Source organism: Malaclemys terrapin, chromosome 5 (genome assembly GCF_027887155.1).
Source record: "Malaclemys terrapin pileata isolate rMalTer1 chromosome 5, rMalTer1.hap1, whole genome shotgun sequence".
Classification (NCBI taxonomy): domain Eukaryota; kingdom Metazoa; phylum Chordata; order Testudines; family Emydidae; genus Malaclemys; species Malaclemys terrapin.
Genome location: NC_071509.1, coordinates 124,495,861 through 124,516,576, shown reverse-complemented (window position 1 = coordinate 124,516,576; position 20,716 = coordinate 124,495,861). Strand labels below are relative to the sequence as shown.

The window sequence follows — 20,716 nt, the reverse complement described above, 5'->3', positions numbered from 1 at the left end:
TGCCTATTATGCCATTGGGGGATTTGTTTTGCTTGAGCATACCTGGAAAAAAAAGAACACCTGCACTGCTGTAGACACAGATATACTATACTATAGCAACCCCCCAGGCATTAGCCATATATACACTCAACAATAATGCCTATGGGCCGTTTTACACATCTGCAACAAAGCAAAAGCGCCATAATGTACAGACACACACACAAAAGAGTAAACAACGTACTCCACCCAAGAAGCGGAGCCACGCTCCATCCCAGCGAGTAGAGCCAGACAATAACAATGATCTGCGATGTGTGTTTCTTGGAAGTCCACCGCATGGATTGCAGAGGCTTAGTGATCACAAGGTATCGATCAATGGAAATAGCTAATAAAGTCATCATTGAGGTTATTCCAAAGAGCGCCCCGCAAAAAGCATACAGGTCACAACCTAAACAGAAAAGTGGAACGAAGATTTTTAATTTTCTAAACAAATGTAGAACTCTCTCTTACAGCCTGATGCAATAAACTTCCCATTTGTGATCATGCTGTTCTTGACTCAAGACACTTCTCTCATCATAGGAATTTATACAGCCTTCCTGCATTAGTAGTTTATTTTTGTTTAATAGGGCAAATACAAAATTAATATAAAAGTAAGCAGGAAAAATGTCCGACCCTCTACTGAATGCTATGACTGAGAATCATTTGTCAATGGAAAACTGCCTCAACAAAAATCCAATACAATTAAAGTTACATTTTCCTGGAATGCTGCCCAATATAATGACCTTAACTATGCTGAAACAGACATTTGTCTCCTAGAGACAAAAGAATACATCAAAAAATGAACATCGTTTTATGCAATGTTGTTGTAGCCGTGTTGATCCCAGGATATTAGAGAGACAAGATGGGTGAGGTTATATCTTTTATTGGACCAATTTCTATTGGTGAGAGCGAAAAGCTTTTGAGCTACACAGAGCTCTTCTTCGGGTCTGGGAAACTTTACTCAGAGGGTACGTCTATACTTACCTCCGGGTCCGGCGGTAAGCAATCGATCTTCTGGGATCGATTTATCGCGTCTTGTTTAGACGCGATAAATCGATCCCGGAAGTGCTTGCCATCGACGCCAGTACTCCTGCTCCGCGAGAGGAGTACGCGGAGTCGACGGGGGAGCCTGCCTGCCGTGTCTGGACCCGCGGTAAGTTCGAACTAAGGTACTTCGACTTCAGCTACGTTATTCACGTAGCTGAAGTTGCGTATCTTAGTTCGAAGTGGGGGGTTAGTGTGGACCAGGCCAGAGGCTAAATCTACACTGCAATTAAAAACCCATGGCTAGCCCGAGCCAGTTAATTCAGGCTCACAGGACGTGAGAAGCAGGGCTGTTTAAATGTGGTGTAGATTTTTGGACTCGGGCTACACTCCAAGCTTTGGCATCCTCCCACCTTGCATGGTCGTAGAGACTGGGCTCCAGCCTGAGCTTCTACACTGCAATTCAACAGCCCTTCAGCCTGAGACTCGCGAGTCCCAGTCAGCTGGCGCAGGCCAGCTGCGGGTTTTTAATTGCACTGTAGACATACCCAGAGTGTCACTGCTAAATACTAAAGACCGGGTGGAACAGATTGTTTAGCATAAATAGTTGACGCCTATTTCAAGGGACCATTCAAGGTGAAGTGGCCCGTTAACACCTCTCCAGTCCAGGGGGAAAGGGCCACCCAAATACCTTGAGAGAACCTAATTCAATACAGAAATAAAACCCCTCCGACTGCCACCCCACACTGGAACCCATGAGGGATATCAACAACAATTAAAACCCATACTCAATGAGGACCACATCGTGAAAGAAATCAGGATGAACCCCCTCTTCAAACAACCCTCCAACCTCTCCAAGCTCACCGTCAGACACAAGCTCCACATAGACCAGGACACACCAACTTATAGTGGCACCAGACCTTGCCAGAACAAAAGATGCAAAACCTATAGACCAGTGGTGGGCAACCTCCGGCCCATCAGAATAATCTGATTGCAGGCCACGAGACATTTTGCTGACATTAACCTTCTGCCGGCATGGCCCCCCGCAGCTCCCAGCACGTTCCTGTGGCCCGCATCTCCCATTGGCCGGGAACGGCAAACCGCTGCCAGTGGGAGCTGTGGGGGAGCCGTGCCTGCGGATGGTCAACATCAGCAAAATGTCTCGTGGCTCGCAATCAGATTACCCCGATGGGCCATATGCAGGCCGCAGGTTGCCCACCACTTCTATTGACTTATCTCCACTGCTATGATGATCAACACTCCTCACAACAAACCTTTCAAGATCCATGGGTCCAACACATGCCTATCACAACATGTGGTTGGCCTCATCCAATGTATTAAATGCCCCAGTAACAACTATGTGGGTGAAATGAGACTCACTATGCTCATCAATAAATTCACATAGGAAAATGATAAGAGACAAAAAACGCTGTATCACCTTTCACTTTTCACAAAATGATTGCTCTGTATCTGACTTCACAGCCCTCATCCTCAAAGGAAAAAGGGACACCTTTAGAAGGAGAGCCTGGGAGCTTAAATTTGTAACTCTGCTAGACACTAACCATCATGGACTGAACACAGACACTGGATTTATGGTTCATGTCAACAATCTGTAACCCACTTAATCCCACGTAGTGGTGCTGGAACTCTTTTAATAGTGGGCCCTGTCCTCCCCCCACCCCCGAGCTGGGCCTGGAAGCAGGGACGTGTCTCCAGGAGAGGGGGACCCAGACAGTGGTAAGGGGTCTGAAGATGGAGCCACAGCTAGGGGCAGGAGTGGGAGCAGGACCAGGAGTGGAGCCCCAGGCCAGCAACCAGGACCCGGGCATCAACTGGGAGCCCCGGGCAGGAGCCTGCGTAAAACCTGGGGTGCTGCAGCACCTCTAGTTCCCACGCCTATGATCCCACACCCCCCAACCCAAAGACTCTTTCCCCAACCCCTTCCCCGTATGACTGGAGAGGAGTTAATGGGCACGTCACCTTTAATGTTCCCTTGAAATATGTGTTAAATACTCATGCTAACAATTCATTCCATCTTACATTTTGCTGTGACAAACTAGTACCTTTCACAGACCTAAAGAAGAGCTCTGTGTAACTTGAAAGCTCATCTCTCTCACCAACAGCAGTCGTCTAATAAAACTTCACCCACATTGTGTATCTACCTATGTTTTATATGAATTAAAAATGCAGAGGTGCTTTTGACTCCATGCCAATTTAAAAGCCTATATGGAAAACACAGCCACTGGTCCTATGAAATATGGTACAAAATGTTATTTTAAGTTATAGTTTTCACTTTGAGGCAGAATGATTTTTCCTTTGTATATTCTGCTAATAGACAAAGACAGACAGAGTTGCAATTTGAATAATTTGACCTGGAAATCAGTGTCAAATAGTCGTTTCTTAGGATTTTCTGTGACACGGTGTCATCACACATGATGGTACACTAGAGAAACATGATGGTATGGTAGAGACAGCACATAGTTCAAAATGACACAATTGACACCAAAAGTAATCATGTCAATGTCAGAAGCATGGAGTTAATGGACCAAATCCTTCTTGTCTCACTCATGCAGACTGTCCCATTTATGATCATGGGATGACTTGTGTAAGCATGGCAGGCAGGATTTGTACCGATATCTAAATAGCGAAGTGGGAGAGACAAACAATATTGTGAGCCCAATGAATAAATCTCTTCTGCTGGTACTAAATAGGTTGTTTCAGGACCTGATTCACCACTGTGCTACTCCAGTTTTATGCTGATTTATTTCTATTGCTACCAATGGAGTTATGCCAGCCTAAAAGCACAACTAATGCAATTGTGAATCAGGCCTTTAATCAGAGCTTGCAATATTTTCAAAGGAGCTACAGTTTAGACCTCAAGTTTCCTTGTTTTGGGGAAGAGAGAAGCAGCTGAGGCCATCATTTGGCTCTCTTATTCTGTGATTCTTTTTACTGATTGAATGCTCCCAGGGGCCTCGCACTGGGTACCAGGTATACATTTCTAAACAAATAAATACATAATTCACTGTCAATCAAGAAAAAGAAAAACACTCTATATATGGCTTAACAAAATTATTCTACCCATCATCAAGCATGGTAACTGGCCTTACATGCTAAGTGACCATGTGATCACTATGGTGTTGCTCTTGAAGCCAGAGGTTTGATTCCTTTCATTCAAAGAACTGGAAGGGGAAGGAACCAAACCTATAAAACACAAGAGGGTTGGGATTCAGTGACTTTGTGCCAGTCCTGTTGGTTGATGATGTCAAGACTCTGGCTTGTGCCACAAGAGTCATGATGCTGCTGCCTCCATGCCACATGCTGATGGCTAAGATAGGTTCCCATACAGAGGGAGTATTGAAGCAGTATTGAAAAGTACCTATTTCTCCAAGTATCCACTCTTTGTGCAAACTGTTGATAAAGCAAATGGGGGCCTGTGAAGCAGACATCAGGAAGTCACTCACAGCCAAATTCATTATAAAGTAGTTTGGCGGTGTCCTCAGCTTCTTGTTGCTTAAAAATAATGCAATAAATAAAATAAATAAATACAAGCCAGACAGTTATGTTTGTTTTTACTGTTTACTTACTCAAAGAATCTGACACTTTCTAGGTTACAATTTTATGCTTCATTCATCAATCCATTACCACAGTTATGGATGTCAGGATTTTGGAACAATGACTAGGGGAAGAGGAAAGGATCTATTTTCCAACATTTTATCAATAAATGTAGAAGTATATTGAATATACTCATACTTACCGAACTCCATTTTAACAGAGTAGGAGAGAACTCTAAATTTCCCGAGAAACATGTTTTTGCTCCATAGAGCCAGAGCCTGACGTGCTGAGCACGCTCAGTTGCCATTGACAGCAGTAAGTGTTGTGAGTGCTCACCATTTCACAGGGTCAGACCCTAATGGAGAGTACAGTGTCAAAGGCTGTATGTGGGCGATCACTGCATTTTTAATACTGCTGTGCTGGTTCAGTCAGTCTCTGTATTAGCAGGACCAAACTCACTTTTTTTCAAGTGATTTTTGATAACCTGAGCATCGAAGGAGATACACAAGACCAAATGACATTTTATTCATTTTGGAGTCTCACATTATAGAGCTGTTTATAAGAAGCAAAACTATAGACTATATACTTATAATTAAAACAGTCACTGGTGTGTAAAGAGACAAAGTACCACAAGATACAATTACATATTTTCATTTCTTCCAACTAGCACTGTAGTATTTATAACATTTGCCTTACTTGTATGCCAAATTTCTGCTTGGGAGAATTGTTACATCCCAGTTATAAATCCTTGAAGATATACATGCAAAATGGAAATTCGGAGACAATTTTAACTGCTTCAATGCCACCTAATATAACAGGTACATGGGGCAAAATACACACTCAGCACTGCTCTGTGTACCTACCATAATGATCACAGATGGGTTAATATTGCAATAGAATATCTTTATGATGGTCTTCAACAAAGAAGCCGAAGCAATTTATAACTACAGTAGCTCCTTGTGGCTACCATTATATCTGACCCCTCCATTGTAAAGAAGTTCGTTTACAGTGCTGATTCTACTCTCTCTTGGCTTCTAAAATCATTAAACTGGAAAGTGACTGTAAAAGTGGCACTATGGAGCTTTCATCTCAATGATTTTCTGTGTAGTTTCTCATTTGCAAATTCATTTAAATTCAAGGCATATGCCAAAAGTGGCACTCAGCTTTTCTAAAGCAGCGACTTGTATAGAAAAGCCTGACCAAGATGTGACCTACATTTTCTGCCTACTATAAATACTGTTATCTCATCTCTCTCTCTCTCTACTCAATCTTTGTTGAAAATTTTAGCTGTGCCAAATGGATCCACCCTTCAGTTATCAGAAGGTATTTCATAGAAGCCATATACTAATTGTCCACCTTAGCTGGATACAAGCATCAAGTCTGCAATAATCGGCTGTGCTGTTTTCACGCACTGTCATGCTCTGGCCCAAAGACTGACTTCTGAGACAGAACTTAAGCTATGATCTCCCAAGGGGTGGCATGTGATTCTGTACTATAAAGCCTACAAATGCCATTCTATATTAAAGTTGGAGTCTGACGGGCTCAAGGGACTGGTAAAGAGATAATGGAACCTTTCACTTCTGCATTAGGTCACTGGGTTGAATTTATTCCTGTTAGTAAGACCAAAAGTCATCATCAATTGACTCCTGGTCAGTGGGCTACATAAAAATTAGTGGTTTCAGCTCATGCAAACAACAGCACTATTACTGGGACCCTGGATGGCAATCTGAGTACACTGAAAAGGCATGGAGACTAACTACCGCATCCTCTCAATCCTATGGGTGATCCACCCAGAACAGGATTGAAGTTCACTGTGGAGAGATGCTGTAGCCCACGAAAGCTTATGCTCAAATAAATTTGTTAGTCTCTAAGGTGCCACAAGTACTCCAGTTCTTTTTGCAGATACAGACTAACACAGCTGCTACTCTGAAAGCGCTCACTACTGCGATTTCTATTGTATCAATCATGTGGACAAATAGAAGGCTTCTGTTTCTAGTATTTGAATTCAGCCCCTTTCACAGGATTAAGAATATATAATATAAAAAGAGGTGACATCACATGTCTACAAGATATAAAGAATATGCAGTATTATTTTTTTATTTTTGTTCTCAGAATCCATCTGCAATAATTCTTAGTATTTCAGGATTACATCCACAGGATGCATATATATATATATATATATATATATATATATATATATATATATATATATATATATATATATATATATATATATATATATATATATATATATATATATATATATATATATATATATATAAAAACAGCCAATCCTGACTGTGAATACTATTAGAAGGGATGTAATAAGATACACTTCAAGAAAAAGTCACAGCTGAATCGCAGACTACATGTTAATTTTTTGGTCTTTAACAAGTTTAAAAAGCAACCCCTAAAACTCCATTGACATTTTTCCAATAGGATGTCATCCTTGATATGTCTTTAGTAAAGCAAGAGAACCTATTTCAGCCAGTCCATCAGCAGCCTTGTATGTTTCCAGTGAAGCTCAAGAATGTTCACTGATTGGAATTAGTAGCTGGAAAGTCCTTTTCTGACACTAGAAAGATAAAATGTGAAAGCAGAATATGCTAATGCAGGGGTCGGCAACCTCTGGCACGCGTCTCGCCAGGGTAAGCACCCTGGCGGGCCGGGACAGTTTATTTACCTGCCGCGTCCGCAGGTTCAGCTAATCGCGGCTCTCTCTGGCGGCAGTTCACTGCTCCAGGCCAATGGGGCTGGCAGGAAGCCGCGGCCAGCACATCCCTCAGCCTGCGCCACTTCCTGCAGCCCCCATTGGCCTGGAGCGGCGAACCATGGCCAGTGGGAGCCACGATCGGCCGAACCTGAGGACGTGGCAGGTGCTTACCCTGGCGAGCCACGTGCCAGAAGTTGCCGACCCCTGTGCTAATGCCAAGTACTCTGTTACCCATGGTGGAAAATCAAAGATGATGGCACTGGAAGGTTTCAGAATGGAAGAATTTACAGTCACTTTCATTTTGTCATGACCAGGAGGAATCATGGACCAGAGAAAATAAAAACTTCTTAGCTGTAAGAAAAAATAGTGACCTAACATGGGATTAAACAAAAATAGAAAACAAATTTAATGTTCAAAGTCTCTCAGGTGGTCTGTGAAAAACTTAACATTATTCATTCTAGCTATGCACCCTTCAGTGCTTGGGTCTCGTGGAGATGGGTTTTATTCATAAATTCATAGACTCTAGGACTGGAAGGGACTTCGAGAGGTCATTGAGTCCAGTCCCCTGCCCTCATGACAGGACCAAATACTGTCTAGACCAACCCTGATAGACATTTATCTAACCTACTCTTAAATATCTCTAGAGATGGAGATTCCACAACCTTCCTAGGCAATTTATTCCAGTGTTTAGCCACCCTGACAGTTAGGAACTTTTTCCTAATGTCCAACCTAAACCTCCTTTGCTGCAGTTTAAGCCCATTGCTTCTTGTTCTATCCTTAGAGGCTAAGATGAACAAGTTTTCTCCCACCTCCTTAGGACATCCTTTTGGATACCTGAAAACTGCTATCATGTCCCCTCTCAGTCTTCTCTTTTCTAAACTAAACAAACCCAATTCTTTCAGCCTTCCTTCATAGGTCATGTTCTCAAGACCTTTAATCATTCTTGTTGCTCTTCTCTGGACCCTTTCCAATTTCTCCACATCTTTCTTGAAATGCGGTGCCCAGAACTGGACACAGTACTCCAGCTGAGCAGAGTAGAGCGGAAGAATGACTTCTCGTGTCTTGCTCACAACACACCTGTTAATACATCCCAGAATCACGTTTGCTTTTTTTGCAACAGCATCACACTGTTGACTCATATTTAGCTTGTGGTCCACTATAACCCCTAGATCCCTTTCTGCCGTACTCCTTCCTAGACAGTCTCTTCCCATTCTGTATGTGTGAAACTGATTGTTCCTTCCTAAGTGGAGCACTTTGCATTTGTCTTTATTAAACTTCATCCTGTTTACCTCAGACCAGTTCTCCAATTTGTACAGATCATTTTGAATTCTGACCCTATCCTCCAAAGTAGTTGCAATCCCTCCCAGTTTGGTATCATCTGCAAACTTAATAAGCATACTTTCTATGCCAATATCTAAGTAATTAATTAGTTCAGTATAAGTAATTAATTAATATAGGTTTCCTCCAACACCTTTAGATGGTAAACCCTTCAAGTCAGCACTTGCCTGTTTTCTGTTTGTATAGTACCTGGTTTTTGATGACTACCAAAGATAAATACTTATCGTCAATTTAATTTAATTTTTAAAAAAGGAAGTAAAAACCGAGAAAGAAATCACTCCTGAGTAATAATGTTTGTATGGTTCCAATTAGGTTTTGAAATTCACAACTTGCTGCAGTGAATAGATTGTAGGAGGTCACAGTTCAGACCTTTGCTGTTGCGATTGTTTGCTGGAGATAGTGTTCTCCAGGTCTGATTGAACAGGGCAGCAGAACTATGCTGATGACGCACAGGTGGCTTTATTATGGAAACTGGAAAAAAACATTTTAAATGAAAGCTTAGATTTTGCAGAACACTGCAGAATGCAGCAAAATGTGTGAAATTGCTAGAACTGCAGCTTTCACAAAACAAAACTTTCTTCTGTTCCTGACATTAAACACTGCCATGTTAAAAAAGCTATTTTTCAAAGAAAAATTTGCATGATCTATTTTACTTATAACATATCTAATGAGCATGTTCAGAAGTGACTTTTCAAGAGTATATAGTAATATTATCTAACCAATATTTTTTTCGAACTCACTGGCTGATGGAGCACTATTAACAGGCCAAGTCTCAAAGTTGAGCCATTTTTAAATTTTTGTACGAAGGGCAAAATAGTAAGGGTTGCAGTTTGCAATAGTTTGCTGTGGGAAAAGTGTATCAACATCAGTCTGGCTGGCATAATTCAGACAGCCAGGGCTGGATGTACACCTTACGTGCCCCTAGGAACAGCATCTTTAGTGCCCTCCCTGCCTACAGCTGACCCTGCACCAATATGCGTGAAACATATTGTGTATTGTATCAAATTTGTGCCAGCCGCAATATACTGGCCCCTTTCCTCCCCGCAGCAGCCCCTCAAAGCAGCACAGCCCGCTCCTAGCCCCCTGCTCCGCTGGTGGAGCAGTCTCAGGGCAGCGGGAGCAGCCAGGGCACAGCCTTCCCAGGAAGGCACGAGAACCTCTGCTACGCACGGCATTCCCAGCCCCAGCCAGGGTGCAGTGCATCCACCCTAGGCAAGGTGCAAGGTGGGGGACTGTACCTCTCCCAATAGTGAGCAGTCCCTGGGAGTCTTCCGTCCCTCCCACATCCCAGCGTGGCAGCCATGCTCCGGCTCTGCCCGTGCAAGTGAATGGGGTGCCAGCCATGCCCCTCCCTGTCCTTCCCAGGCACAGGGCAGAGGCAGCGAGGCAGCTGAGATTGGGAAGTGGCTGGGATGCTCCAAGCACCTGCAGCAGCCACCCATCCCGGCCATGGCTCACTGTGCCCCCATGCGGGCTGACTCAGATGCTCACCCTGCTCCAGCCCCACATGCTAGGCAGCCACCAACCTGTGCCAGGAGACCACTTTTAACTTTTAGGCATCCTACCGTGCCTAATTGGAAATCCGGCCCTGCAGACAGCTGGCCCAGATTCACCCCTCTGCTCCTGTGAGCAAAAGAGATGATGAAGCCTTCAGATCTTGGATGGGAAGGTATAAAAACTGCGAGTGCTGGCTCCACACCATGCTCTGCTTGTCTCTCCTGATGGTCTGAAAACTTTCTCATAGGTGTTAGGCTCTTGGCATGGGACGGGATGACCACTTCCCTGTGCCATTGTTCTCCACTAAACCAGCCCTCCCAGACGGGTGTGAAAAAACACCCCCGAGTGACATACGTTTTGCCGGCCTAAACGCTGATGTGCACATCGCTATGTCAATGGGAGATGCTCTCCTGCTGACATAGTTACCGCTGCTTGTTGAGCTGGTTTTATTATGTCGACGGGAGAGCTCTCCCTGCTTTACATTGTCATGCGCCATCAACATATAAATACGGACAGGAATCCTACTGTCTGCCTGCAGGCATGGAGAGCATTGATGGCATAGCCTCATTTCATGTACCAGGGTGCTTCCTGGATCCAACTCCTCCCCTCTCCTCCCCCCCGCACCTTCGGGTGACTGTTTGAGGAAATCTTGACAGTATCTTTTACATATTCTTGGGTGGTAGAGGGTGAAGGGAGTCAGGGAGAGCGAGAGAGAGAATATAATGGTGCAATTAATCATTTCTTCAAATCTGTAATTTTAGTCCATCATGAAACAAGTCCCATGTGTTTATTTTCTCATAGTTTTGAATTACTCAAAGGAAAAAGAATTTACAGTGATGCTCCTAGTGATGATATGCACATGGCCATTTCTGCATCTTACATCATCAACAAATAAGTGTAGAGAGGAAACTGATTCAGACTATTCTCCCTCACACATAACACACACACACACACACTACTGTACAAGCTCAAGTCATTGGGCTTGCTAAATCAACCATGTCTGGAACTGAATTTCTATACCTGTAAAATGCATAGAGAACTAAAAGGTTTCCTATAACTCCAACAGATCCAATTATAAGAACACAGGTTCCAGTAATGTAAAGGATATGATCAGGAACTTCTGCTTTTGTCACAGTGTGGTGACGAGTTCCCATATCCAGGATCTGGAAAGAAAAGCAAAGGAAAAATAAAACTTACCACAGTCAATGCTTTTAATCAAGGGGACAATTAGTTTATACACTGTATCTCCTTAAACACATGCTACAAATTAAAGCCAGATTCTTACATACCATTGAGATACTTTTGTAGGACTGTGTAGAAAATTTGCCCTTCCCATTGACAATGCTATATTCGTACTATGCGTAAACAGAGCACTTCATTCTCCAAGCCTCTCTATCCAGTACCTTTCACAATAGTATACAGAAATGTAAGGAAAAAAATGAACTACTGGATTATGTGAAAGATTGCAAGAACAGTCTCGCATTTAGGATAAGAAGCTGGCGCTAAATATATCTAGATACTTACTTTTTTGCTGGGGAACATGTGGATAAAGCTGAAGAATATGGAGTTTAAGGAGAATTCCTAATCAAATCCTCTATTATTTATATTATTTAGTATTTATGTCAAGTGCCATGATGCTTGCAAATCACTACCTATCTGGATGGCAAGCTGAGGCCTCTACTTGTCTGCGAAGCTTTGTAACCTCATCCTCTCAACCCCACCCCCCATCCTCTTTGTTTGTTTTGTCTCCTGACTGCAGATTGCAAGTGTTTTGAGTGAGGGACTGTCTTTTTTATGCCTGTACAGTGCCTAGCACAATGGGATCATGGTCTTTGACTAGTATGTCAACATGTGCATGTTGCTTTACATAGGGAATTGAAAGTACTATACCTGCCCAAAAGGAACTACCGAAAATAAATGCATACAATCTTTTTAAAAATTGTTCAGGTCACCTGTTAATGGAGTTAAATTTCCATCATAAGCCTGAATGACTTTTTTTGGGTTAAATAATACAGATTTCAATAAGAGGAAAACATTTTAAAAATTGTTAGAGGCACAACATACATGTTAGGAATTATGAGATTAATCTGATGATATGAAAAAGGCAAAACTATGTTGGCATATAAATAGGCATCATATTTTCTGAAACAACAACCCAAACTAAATTAGTGTGCATTCTATATAATGCAACATAAACATCAATAAAACAAACAAACAAAAGCTCATCATGCCTCTGCTTTTATTAGTAGCATTGCCAACTGTCAACATTATTTCTAACCATATCCCTTCAGTTGACCGTGGGAAGTACAAAGACTAAAGTTTCCTATGTTTATATTCCTCCCAGTCCTCTTGACGGACGGTACTGAGAACTCTACATGTAAAAACTAGAAGAAAAGAGGAAAAACAGCACCTGTAGCCATGCTTGTGTCAGTACAAGCTCTTTAAATAATTCTGACGTTCCCATTACTGCCACTATCACTATCATCTAGGCTGTATTTCCTTAGTTTGTTTAGTAAAACAGCCTCTCTCCTAGTAGCTTTCTCCACCTTCTGAACTGAAAAATGAGAGCTGTTAAGTTATAACTTATTATACAGCCAATGAGCAGGTACTGTATTGTACAACTAACCCATTAGCAAGGATGAGCAGAAACGCCATGCCCGCCATATGGTCCAGACCCAGGCCGATATTGATCCACGTTGCAGACATAAATTGAGTGATGGTCCTCTTATGGATCTATAAGAGGATTTAGTCCAACTCCGCAACGTGTGGGTTCCTGCTGTTAGTTCCTGAGCAACCTCAGTGCTCCTTGGCCATGATAGAAAACTAGGTTGCTCAGAAACTTTCAAGACACACTAAGAACCTTGCAGGATTGGACAGAAAATGAGGACAGTGGGTACTGGAGATTTTTTCTAAAAGACAGAAGTGGTGAGTGGATTTGTGGCTTCTCTTTTGGATTTGATTGGGTTTCTGAGCAGAAATCTTAAACAGTTAAAAAATCCCGTTAACTGCCCATATTGACTGTGGAAAAAACAAAGAAGTTGAGAAGCTTTCAAAATCATCTGAGGCTTTTTTTTCTTGTTATACAACATAGACTTTTTATGCCAGAGTACATGCTCTTGGGCTGTAACTGAACCTCCACAGCAATGAAAAAGGTACTCTATGTTTGGCTTTGGGATTCACAACTTAATTAGGGACAGATTCTGTTTTGTGACTCCTGAGCGGCACAGCACAGAAGACTCATCCCGAGGGCTGGGGGGACAAAGGCAGCCTTAAACCATTTTTGTGCCTCCCAGATTCTGAGCTGCTGCAAGGACTGAAATAACATGCTCCACTCTCCCCTATCCACCACCACCTCTACAGCACAGGTTAGAGCAGCCTCAGGGGCACAGTTAATTTGGTCACTCATTGTTATGATTTTATGTTTATCATGGCAATTTCTTCTCTATGAAAAAGTGGCTATAACCCCACTTTAATTTACATTTTCTTCCAGTTCCTCTGTATTTGTGTTACAATATATAAAGGATCTCAAATTCCTTTATATATTGACAGGAGAATGCATGTGGGTCTAAGAGAATCTAACAAAGAGCAACAGTGGATTAACTATTCCCCAAAACAAACATACAATCTAAAAAAATTGACAATGCCTTAGGAATAAACCAGTTATATCCTCAACATCACCTATCAGTAACCCCAAGTTCCCTGCATACCCAGACTCATGACTCAATGTGGGGAGGGAAAATTACTAAATTCAGTTGTTTTGCAATTAATAGGACTTGACAGCTTTAAATGTGATTCACATGAAGACTTCACAGTTCACAGGACTAATCAATAAAAATGAAAATGTAATGATTGGTGAAGTTTATCATTTTGTTTTGTCTGTTATAAAACTGTCTAATTTTTCCACATGCATACTTTCATGCCTCTGAAGTTTGTCTAACAGAGCTGTAAAGTGCAAATTCTACTCTGAAAATTATATAAAAATGGCATCAGATCTGCTTTCTGGGTGCATTCAGAATTATATCTGCTGACAGTGATAAAAATATGTTTTACTTCTATTATTCCTGAAAAGTCAGCACAGATAGGAGAATGATTTGGATTCTCCTCCTCCTTGCACATTATCAGCAGTGTTATGACAGGGATGTCCAGACATGGCCTTACAAGTTATTTTTCTTAGCATATGAGCAAGTTTTTAGTCTTGGAAGAAATGCTGTGTTGTTTGTTCTGTTGTGGTTCCTTTAGGAAGCAGCTACGGCGTTTGCTTTCTGCCTTAATCTCTGTAACTATAATCAGTTCTTGAGGCAGAGTTGCTCCCGGAGAACTGAGCATTCGTGTTTGTCTGAGAGTTCTGAAAGAGAGGATTGTTTGCATGCTGTTTGTGACCACTTCTTTTTCCAGACTTGTGTATATGTGTAAAAAACCAAGTTACACTAAGAATATACTCAGTCTTGCACAACTGATTTCTCCTCCAGCCAGAAACTGACTTGTAAGGCCCCGACATTTGATACTACTCGGTAGAGGCATGACGATAGCATTCTTTATTAAGTTCCAATTATACAGCCATTACACCTGTAGTAACCAGCTGAAAGCAATATGGTGCCACAGATGCTACTTGAGAGCCTGATCTGACCTGCAGAGCCTTTATCATTGGTGATGGTATGTGAGAAAGAATTAACTCAGATTTATTTGCAAATCCCAAGTGGACTTTCTGATGCTGGCAATTAGGGAAAAATAAATGTTTTTTCCAAGTAACCATAGTTTATCTGGAAATCATTGAGACAAACACAATTCTATACTGCCATTTTTTTTAAGTGACCAATGCTAAGACTCTAAAGTACACAGAAGATATTTTCTGTTGAGCAGGATAAGAAAGAGGACCTTTTACACTGTACATGTATTTTTCCATCTTCCCTATATTTGATAAAAGTTTATGCCTATTCAGTAAATGAAATTGGTAACAAAATGTGCATTTCCCTAAATCGCGCCTGCACTATTTAAGAATATGCACACAGGTTATTGTTGGGCAGAGTTTCAAAGATTATTATACACCATAGTGGACAGGGTCAAGCTGACTAGGACCATATGGCCTTCCTTTGCAGCTGGTTTTCAATGCAAAGCACTTTGACTGCTCTGGTTAACTGGATGTTCCATTTCTCAAAGTAGATATACACAGATGGACAAGCATGTAAGAAATGTGGTAGAGGGAATTTATGCATGTGGGGTCTAACATAGGTGACTAGGGTTACCATACGTCCGGATTTTCCCGGACATGTCCGGCTTTTTGGGCTCCAAATCCCCGTCCGGGGGGAAAGCCCAAAAAGCCGGACATGTCCGGGAAAATCGGGACATGCCGGCCGGCGGTGCGGGTGCTCGGGGATCGGGCCGGGGGCTCGGGCCGGGCCCGCGGTGCGGTGCCTGGCCGGGGGCTCCGGGGCTGGGCGCTCGGGGGCTCCGGCGGGGCCGGGTCGGGTCGGCCGGGGCCTCCGGCGGGGCCGGGTTGGGTCGGGTCGGCCGGGCCGGGGCCTCCGGCGGGGCCGGGTTGGGTCGGGTCGGCCGGGCCGGGGCCTCCGGCGGGGCCGGGTTGGGTCGGGTCGGCCGGGCCGGGGCCTCCGGCGGGGCCGGTCGGGTCGGGTCGGCCGGGCCGGGGCCTCCGGCGGGGCCGGGCCGGGGCCTCCGGCGGGGCCGGGTCCGGTCGGGCTGGGTCGGCCGGGCCGGGGCCTCTGCGGGGCCAGGGCCTCCGGCGGGGCCGGGTCGGGTCGGCCGTGCCGGGGCCTCCGGCGGGGCCGGGTTGGGTCCGGTCGGCCGGGCCGGGGCCTCCGGCGGGACCGGGTTGGGTCCGGTCGGCCGGGCTGGGGCCTCCGGCGGGGCCGGTTGGGTCGGGTCGGCCGGGCCGGGGCCTCCAGCGGGGCCGGGGCCGGTCGGGCTGGGTCGGCCGGGCCGGGGCCTCCGGCGGGGCCGGTCGGGTCGGGTCGGCCGGGCTGGGGCCTCCGGCGGGGCCAGGGCCTCCGGCGGGGCCGGGTCGGGTCGGCCGGGCCGGGGCCTCCGGCGGGTCGGGTCGGCCGGGCCGGGGCCTCCGGCGGGGCCGGTCGGGTCGGGTCGGCCGGGCTGGGGCCTCCGGCGGGGCCAGGGCCTCCGGCGGGGCCGGGTCGGGTCGGCCGGGCCGGGGCCTCCGGCGGGGCCGGGTCGGGTCGGGGCCTCCGGCGGGGCCGGTCGGGTCGGGCCGGTCGGGTCGGGGCCTCCGGCGGGGCCGGTCGGGTCGGCCGGGCCGGGGCCTCCGGCGGGGCCGGTCGGGTCGGGTCGGCCGGGCCGGGGCCTCCGGCGGGGCTGGGTTGGGTCGGGTCGGCCGGGCCGGGGCCTCCGGCGGGGCCGGTCGGGTTGGGTCGGGCCGGGGCCTCCGGCGGGGCCGGGTCGGGTCGGGGCCTCCGGCGGGGCCGGGTCGGGTCGGGCCGGTCGGGTCGGGGCCTCCGGCGGGGCCGGTCGGGTCGGGTCGGCCGGGCCGGGGCCTCCGGCGGGGCCGGGTTGGGTCGGGTCGGCCGGGCCGGGGCCTCCGGCGGGGCCGGGTTGGGTCGGGTCGGCCGGGCCGGGGCCTCCGGCGGGGCCGGGTTGGGTCGGGTCGGCGGGGCCGGGTTGGGTCGGGTCGGCCGGGCCGGGGCCTCCGGCGGGGCCGGTCGGGTTGGGTCGGCCGGGCCGGGGCCTCCGGCGGGGCCGGGCCGGGGCCTCCGGCGGGGCCGGGTCCGGTCGGGCTGGGTCGGCCGGGCCGGGTCGGGGCCTCTGGCGGGGCCGGTCGGGTCGGGTCGGCCGGGCCAGGGCCTCCGGCGGGGCCAGGGCCTCCAGCGGGGCCGGGTCGGGTCGGCCGGGCCGGGGCCTCCGGCGGGGCCGGGGCCGGTCGGGCTGGGTCGGCCGGGCCGGGGCCTCCGGCGGGGCCGGTCGGGTCGGCCGGGCCGGGGCCTCCGGCGGGGCCGGGTCGGGTCGGCCGGGCCGGGGCCTCCGGCGGGGCCGGGTCGGGTCGGCCGGGCCGGGGCCTCCGGCGGGTCGGGTCGGCCGGGCCGGGGCCTCCGGCGGGGCCGGTCGGGTTGGGTCGGTCGGGTCGGGTCGGCCGGGCCGGGGCCTCCGGCGGGTCGGGTCGGCCGGGCCGGAGCCTCCGGTGGGGCCAGGTTGGGTCGGGTCGGGGCCTCCGGCGGGGCCGGTCGGGTCGGGTCGGCCGGGCCGGGGCCTCCGGCGGGGCCGGGTCGGCCGGGCCGGGGCCTCCGGCGGGGCCGGGTCGGGTCGGCCGGGCCGGGGCCTCCGGCGGGGCCGGGTCGGGTCGGCCGGGCCGGGGCCTCCGGCGGGGCCGGGGCCGGTCGGGTCGGGTCGGCCGGGCCGGGGCCTCCTGCGGGGCCGGGGCCGGTCGGGTTGGCAGGGCCGGGGGCTCCGGCGGGGGGATCGGGGGCGCCAGCCGGGCCGGGGACTCGGGGGCCGGGCCGGCGGTGCCAGGCCGGGCCGGGAGTGGTGGGCCGGGGCCGGCACCCCAGGGCCGGGGACAGCCTGGACCGCGCCTCCTCCCCCCACACTCCCCCTTACCTGCTTCAGGCTTCCCGCGACTCAAATGTTCGCGGGAAGCAGGGGAGGGGGCGGAGACTTTGGGGAGGGGGCGGAGTTGGGGCGGGGCTGGGGGCGGGGCCGGGCCCCCGTGGAGTGTCCTCCTTTGGGAGGCACAAAATATGGTAACCCTATAGGTGACAGACTTGGAGTACAGATTTTGTGGGGAAAATGGAATTAGCACATTTCCTAGCCAATTTTCAAGAATACAACCCCATTGAAGTGTTATTTTATATTACAAATAAAAACAATTTAAATGATCAAACATTTACTTTTTGGCATGTCACATGCACCCATCCAGCTCAAAGAAATTGTACATAAAACATCCAAAGAATCCAAATAGACATAATCTAAGATGCACTTTCGTGGTCAGCACAAACTTATAGAAAGTCTTCCTTCATCTTGAAGCAACTTTGCGTATATTTTTTAACTCACTCATCAAAACCTAACCCAACACACAGCAAAAATGATAAGCATAGGAACAGAGTCTGAAAGTAATAACTCAAGCCAAATTAGAAACACAATACTATCCATTGCTATCTATATTTGACTGAATTGGGGGCCCAATCCAACTCCCATTACCAAAACTCTCATTGACTTCTATGGCAACAGGACCAGGCCCGTGAGATGGAAGCTAGGGCATTTCCCTCATAACACGCAACATTGGATTTCTAGTCTTTTTGTATCTGATATTACTTTCAGATGCATATACGAGAGCAGAGTTGTGTACTCTGACAGACCTGATCAACTCTAACATCATATAAATAATGCTAACTATTATTATGATTGCTTCTCTCTATCCTCCATGTTTTCTTTTACAGAAGTGTTCTTACACCAGGAAAAGAGATGCTGCATCCTGCTGCTGTACAAAATCTTTGGGATTTTCTCTTGGAATTTCTGTATAGATTGTTTTCACGTTAAATGAATACATGCTTTAGCATCCTGTAAGAGCAAACACCCTATAGCAACACTTCTGGAAAGTGAGACATGCTAATTTACCAACAGACCTTTTCAAGTTAAAGCACCAAAGTTTAGAGAGAAGGTTCACTTTTTCTATGACTTTTCAAGGCATAAAGAAGCGGAGTATTAATAAGTGCCAAGTTAATGGAAGAAAGAGCTGGTTTCCCATTGAAAAATCTTAACTAAAGGTAAATTCTGCCATTAAACTTAAGACATTTAATAGGAACTTCAAACTAAGGGTAAAATGTTAAAAGTGCTTAAGTGACTTAGGAACCTACATTTCATTGCAAGTCAGTGGGGCTTGTGCTACTAAGTGCCTAGGGTGCTCCCACTGGTACTGCAAACCTTTGTTGTATCACAGGGGTAGGCAACCTTGTAGGTCTGTCCTGCAGCAGGAGCCAGGAGACAGCCAGGGAAGTTAAGGACCCACTCCAGCCAAAAAAGAAAGCAACTGGCTTCCCAGTGAAGGACAATAGTCCTTCCGATTGACCTACATCTCCACCAGACAACTACAGCTTGTAGGAAGATGTGGGGGGCATTTTTTGTTATTTTACTTAGTTTATGGGCATTTCGTGTCCAATTATTGCTATAGGACTGGTTGCTTATTCATCTGTTTGCTACATCATTAATTCCTTTGCCTGTCCTCTTTCCTTTCTTTTAATTTACCCCTCTCCTTTCTGGGAATAAAATGTTGTTTATCCTTATCTGTCGGGCCTTGATTTCCTCTCCTCGTTAACAGTAATGTCCTAGAGGCCACAGGAGTTGTTTGCTTATGTCTGCAGCCAGTAGGTAGAGGCACTGGGCCCCAAGAACCCAGGGCCCATTGGTCGTAAGGTGGACCACAGAGCCACTTGGAGGAAGGACTCTACTATGCTTGGGGATCAAGGCTGCCCCAGAGGTGGAGTACATACTTACATCATAAACAGAATATATTTTCCAAGGTCCTTGATGATGTTCCCATCCAGAACTATCACTATAACAACAAACTTCAAATGCAGGAGATATACCCTCAAATCCAAGTGCCATGTTCAATTACTTAAGAACTTTTGAGGAAGACAACACTGTTGGGTTAATATAGAGTGATGAGAATAAATGTAGAGTGATCATTTTGTGAAATAAGAAATTGCAGGTTATACATGGAAAATCTCTGGTATCAGAAGAAAAAAAAATAGTCTAAAACCCTCCCAACATTAAAAGAATATCCCATTATTTTAAACTTGTACCTTTATATTATTATTATCTGAATTATCATAGTGCTCCATTGAGATAGGCATTGTATCTGTATAACCTGGGCTGAATCATGGCTCCTTCAAGTGGGGAACTTGGAGATTTTCCTATGCTATGTGACTTCAAATACTACCTATATATTCAATGTACCAAGTAAATTCAGAAGTTTACAATATTTTAGTGCTAGAAGATGTTAATGTATGTGTCACAGGGCGCCTCTGTTGCTACCCAGTGTACTTCATTGCCTGGCCAGTTTGCATGGTCACAAACACACACTAGGCTGTCACCCTTTCACCAAGCATGTATTTACTCTTTTGTTACAAAGCAACATTGTGTAATGCAAGCTTGCAGCAAAAGGATGCTTCCACGCAGCCCTCACTCCTCAGCTGAGGCTCACCCTCTGAGCTTTCCTTCTCAGTTCCCTACTTCCTGTTCCTTCCACTTATATCTCCCCAATTAAATCATTAGCCCAGTGATTACCACCCAGGTGATCATAATCCACCAACAGAAAGTGTTTAATTGCTCATAGCTAAGCCTGCACCTTCTGCAGCAACATCAATGACAAGGGTGCTACTAATAGTGCCCCGTCACAATACTGTCAAAAGAAACCAGACTGTATGCCAATATAACAAACAAATCCAATCAAGACATAATATGGACTGAAATATATTTGTCCCAAGCCATTTGATTTTTCTGTTTCTTTGGCTTGTTCACTAGACTTCAGCTTTTTTTGGCACCAAGAAAAGCCCTAGCCTTAGCTGGTGATTCATAAAAATGTTACCATAAGTTCTAATGACTGATGGAATTTATTTTATGATATCTTTAGGTTACATGATGGATAAAATCAAAGGA

The 20,716-nt window shown here is 46.7% G+C and overlaps 1 protein-coding gene across 4 annotated transcripts in view; it reads right to left on the bottom strand.

Moving 5' to 3' along the window:
- The window catches only part of LOC128837563 (melanopsin-like), a 78,955-nt gene that overhangs the window by 45,650 nt on the left and 12,589 nt on the right, over window positions 1-20,716 (bottom strand). For 2 of the 4 annotated variants that reach the window (XR_008444981.1, XM_054028782.1), the window contains exons 2-5: window positions 19,553-19,698; window positions 11,123-11,265; window positions 4,379-4,512; window positions 221-424 (exon numbers count right to left, since the gene is read on the bottom strand). Coding sequence is in view for 3 of the 4 variants with exons in the window: in XM_054028782.1 (XP_053884757.1) it covers window positions 221-424; window positions 4,379-4,512; window positions 11,123-11,265; window positions 19,553-19,663 (592 nt within the window). In the remaining variant the exon portion in view is untranslated. The remainder of the gene's footprint in view (window positions 1-220; window positions 425-4,378; window positions 4,513-11,122; window positions 11,266-19,552; window positions 19,699-20,716) is intronic. The other 2 variants (XM_054028785.1, XM_054028783.1) reach the window with 2 other exon arrangements.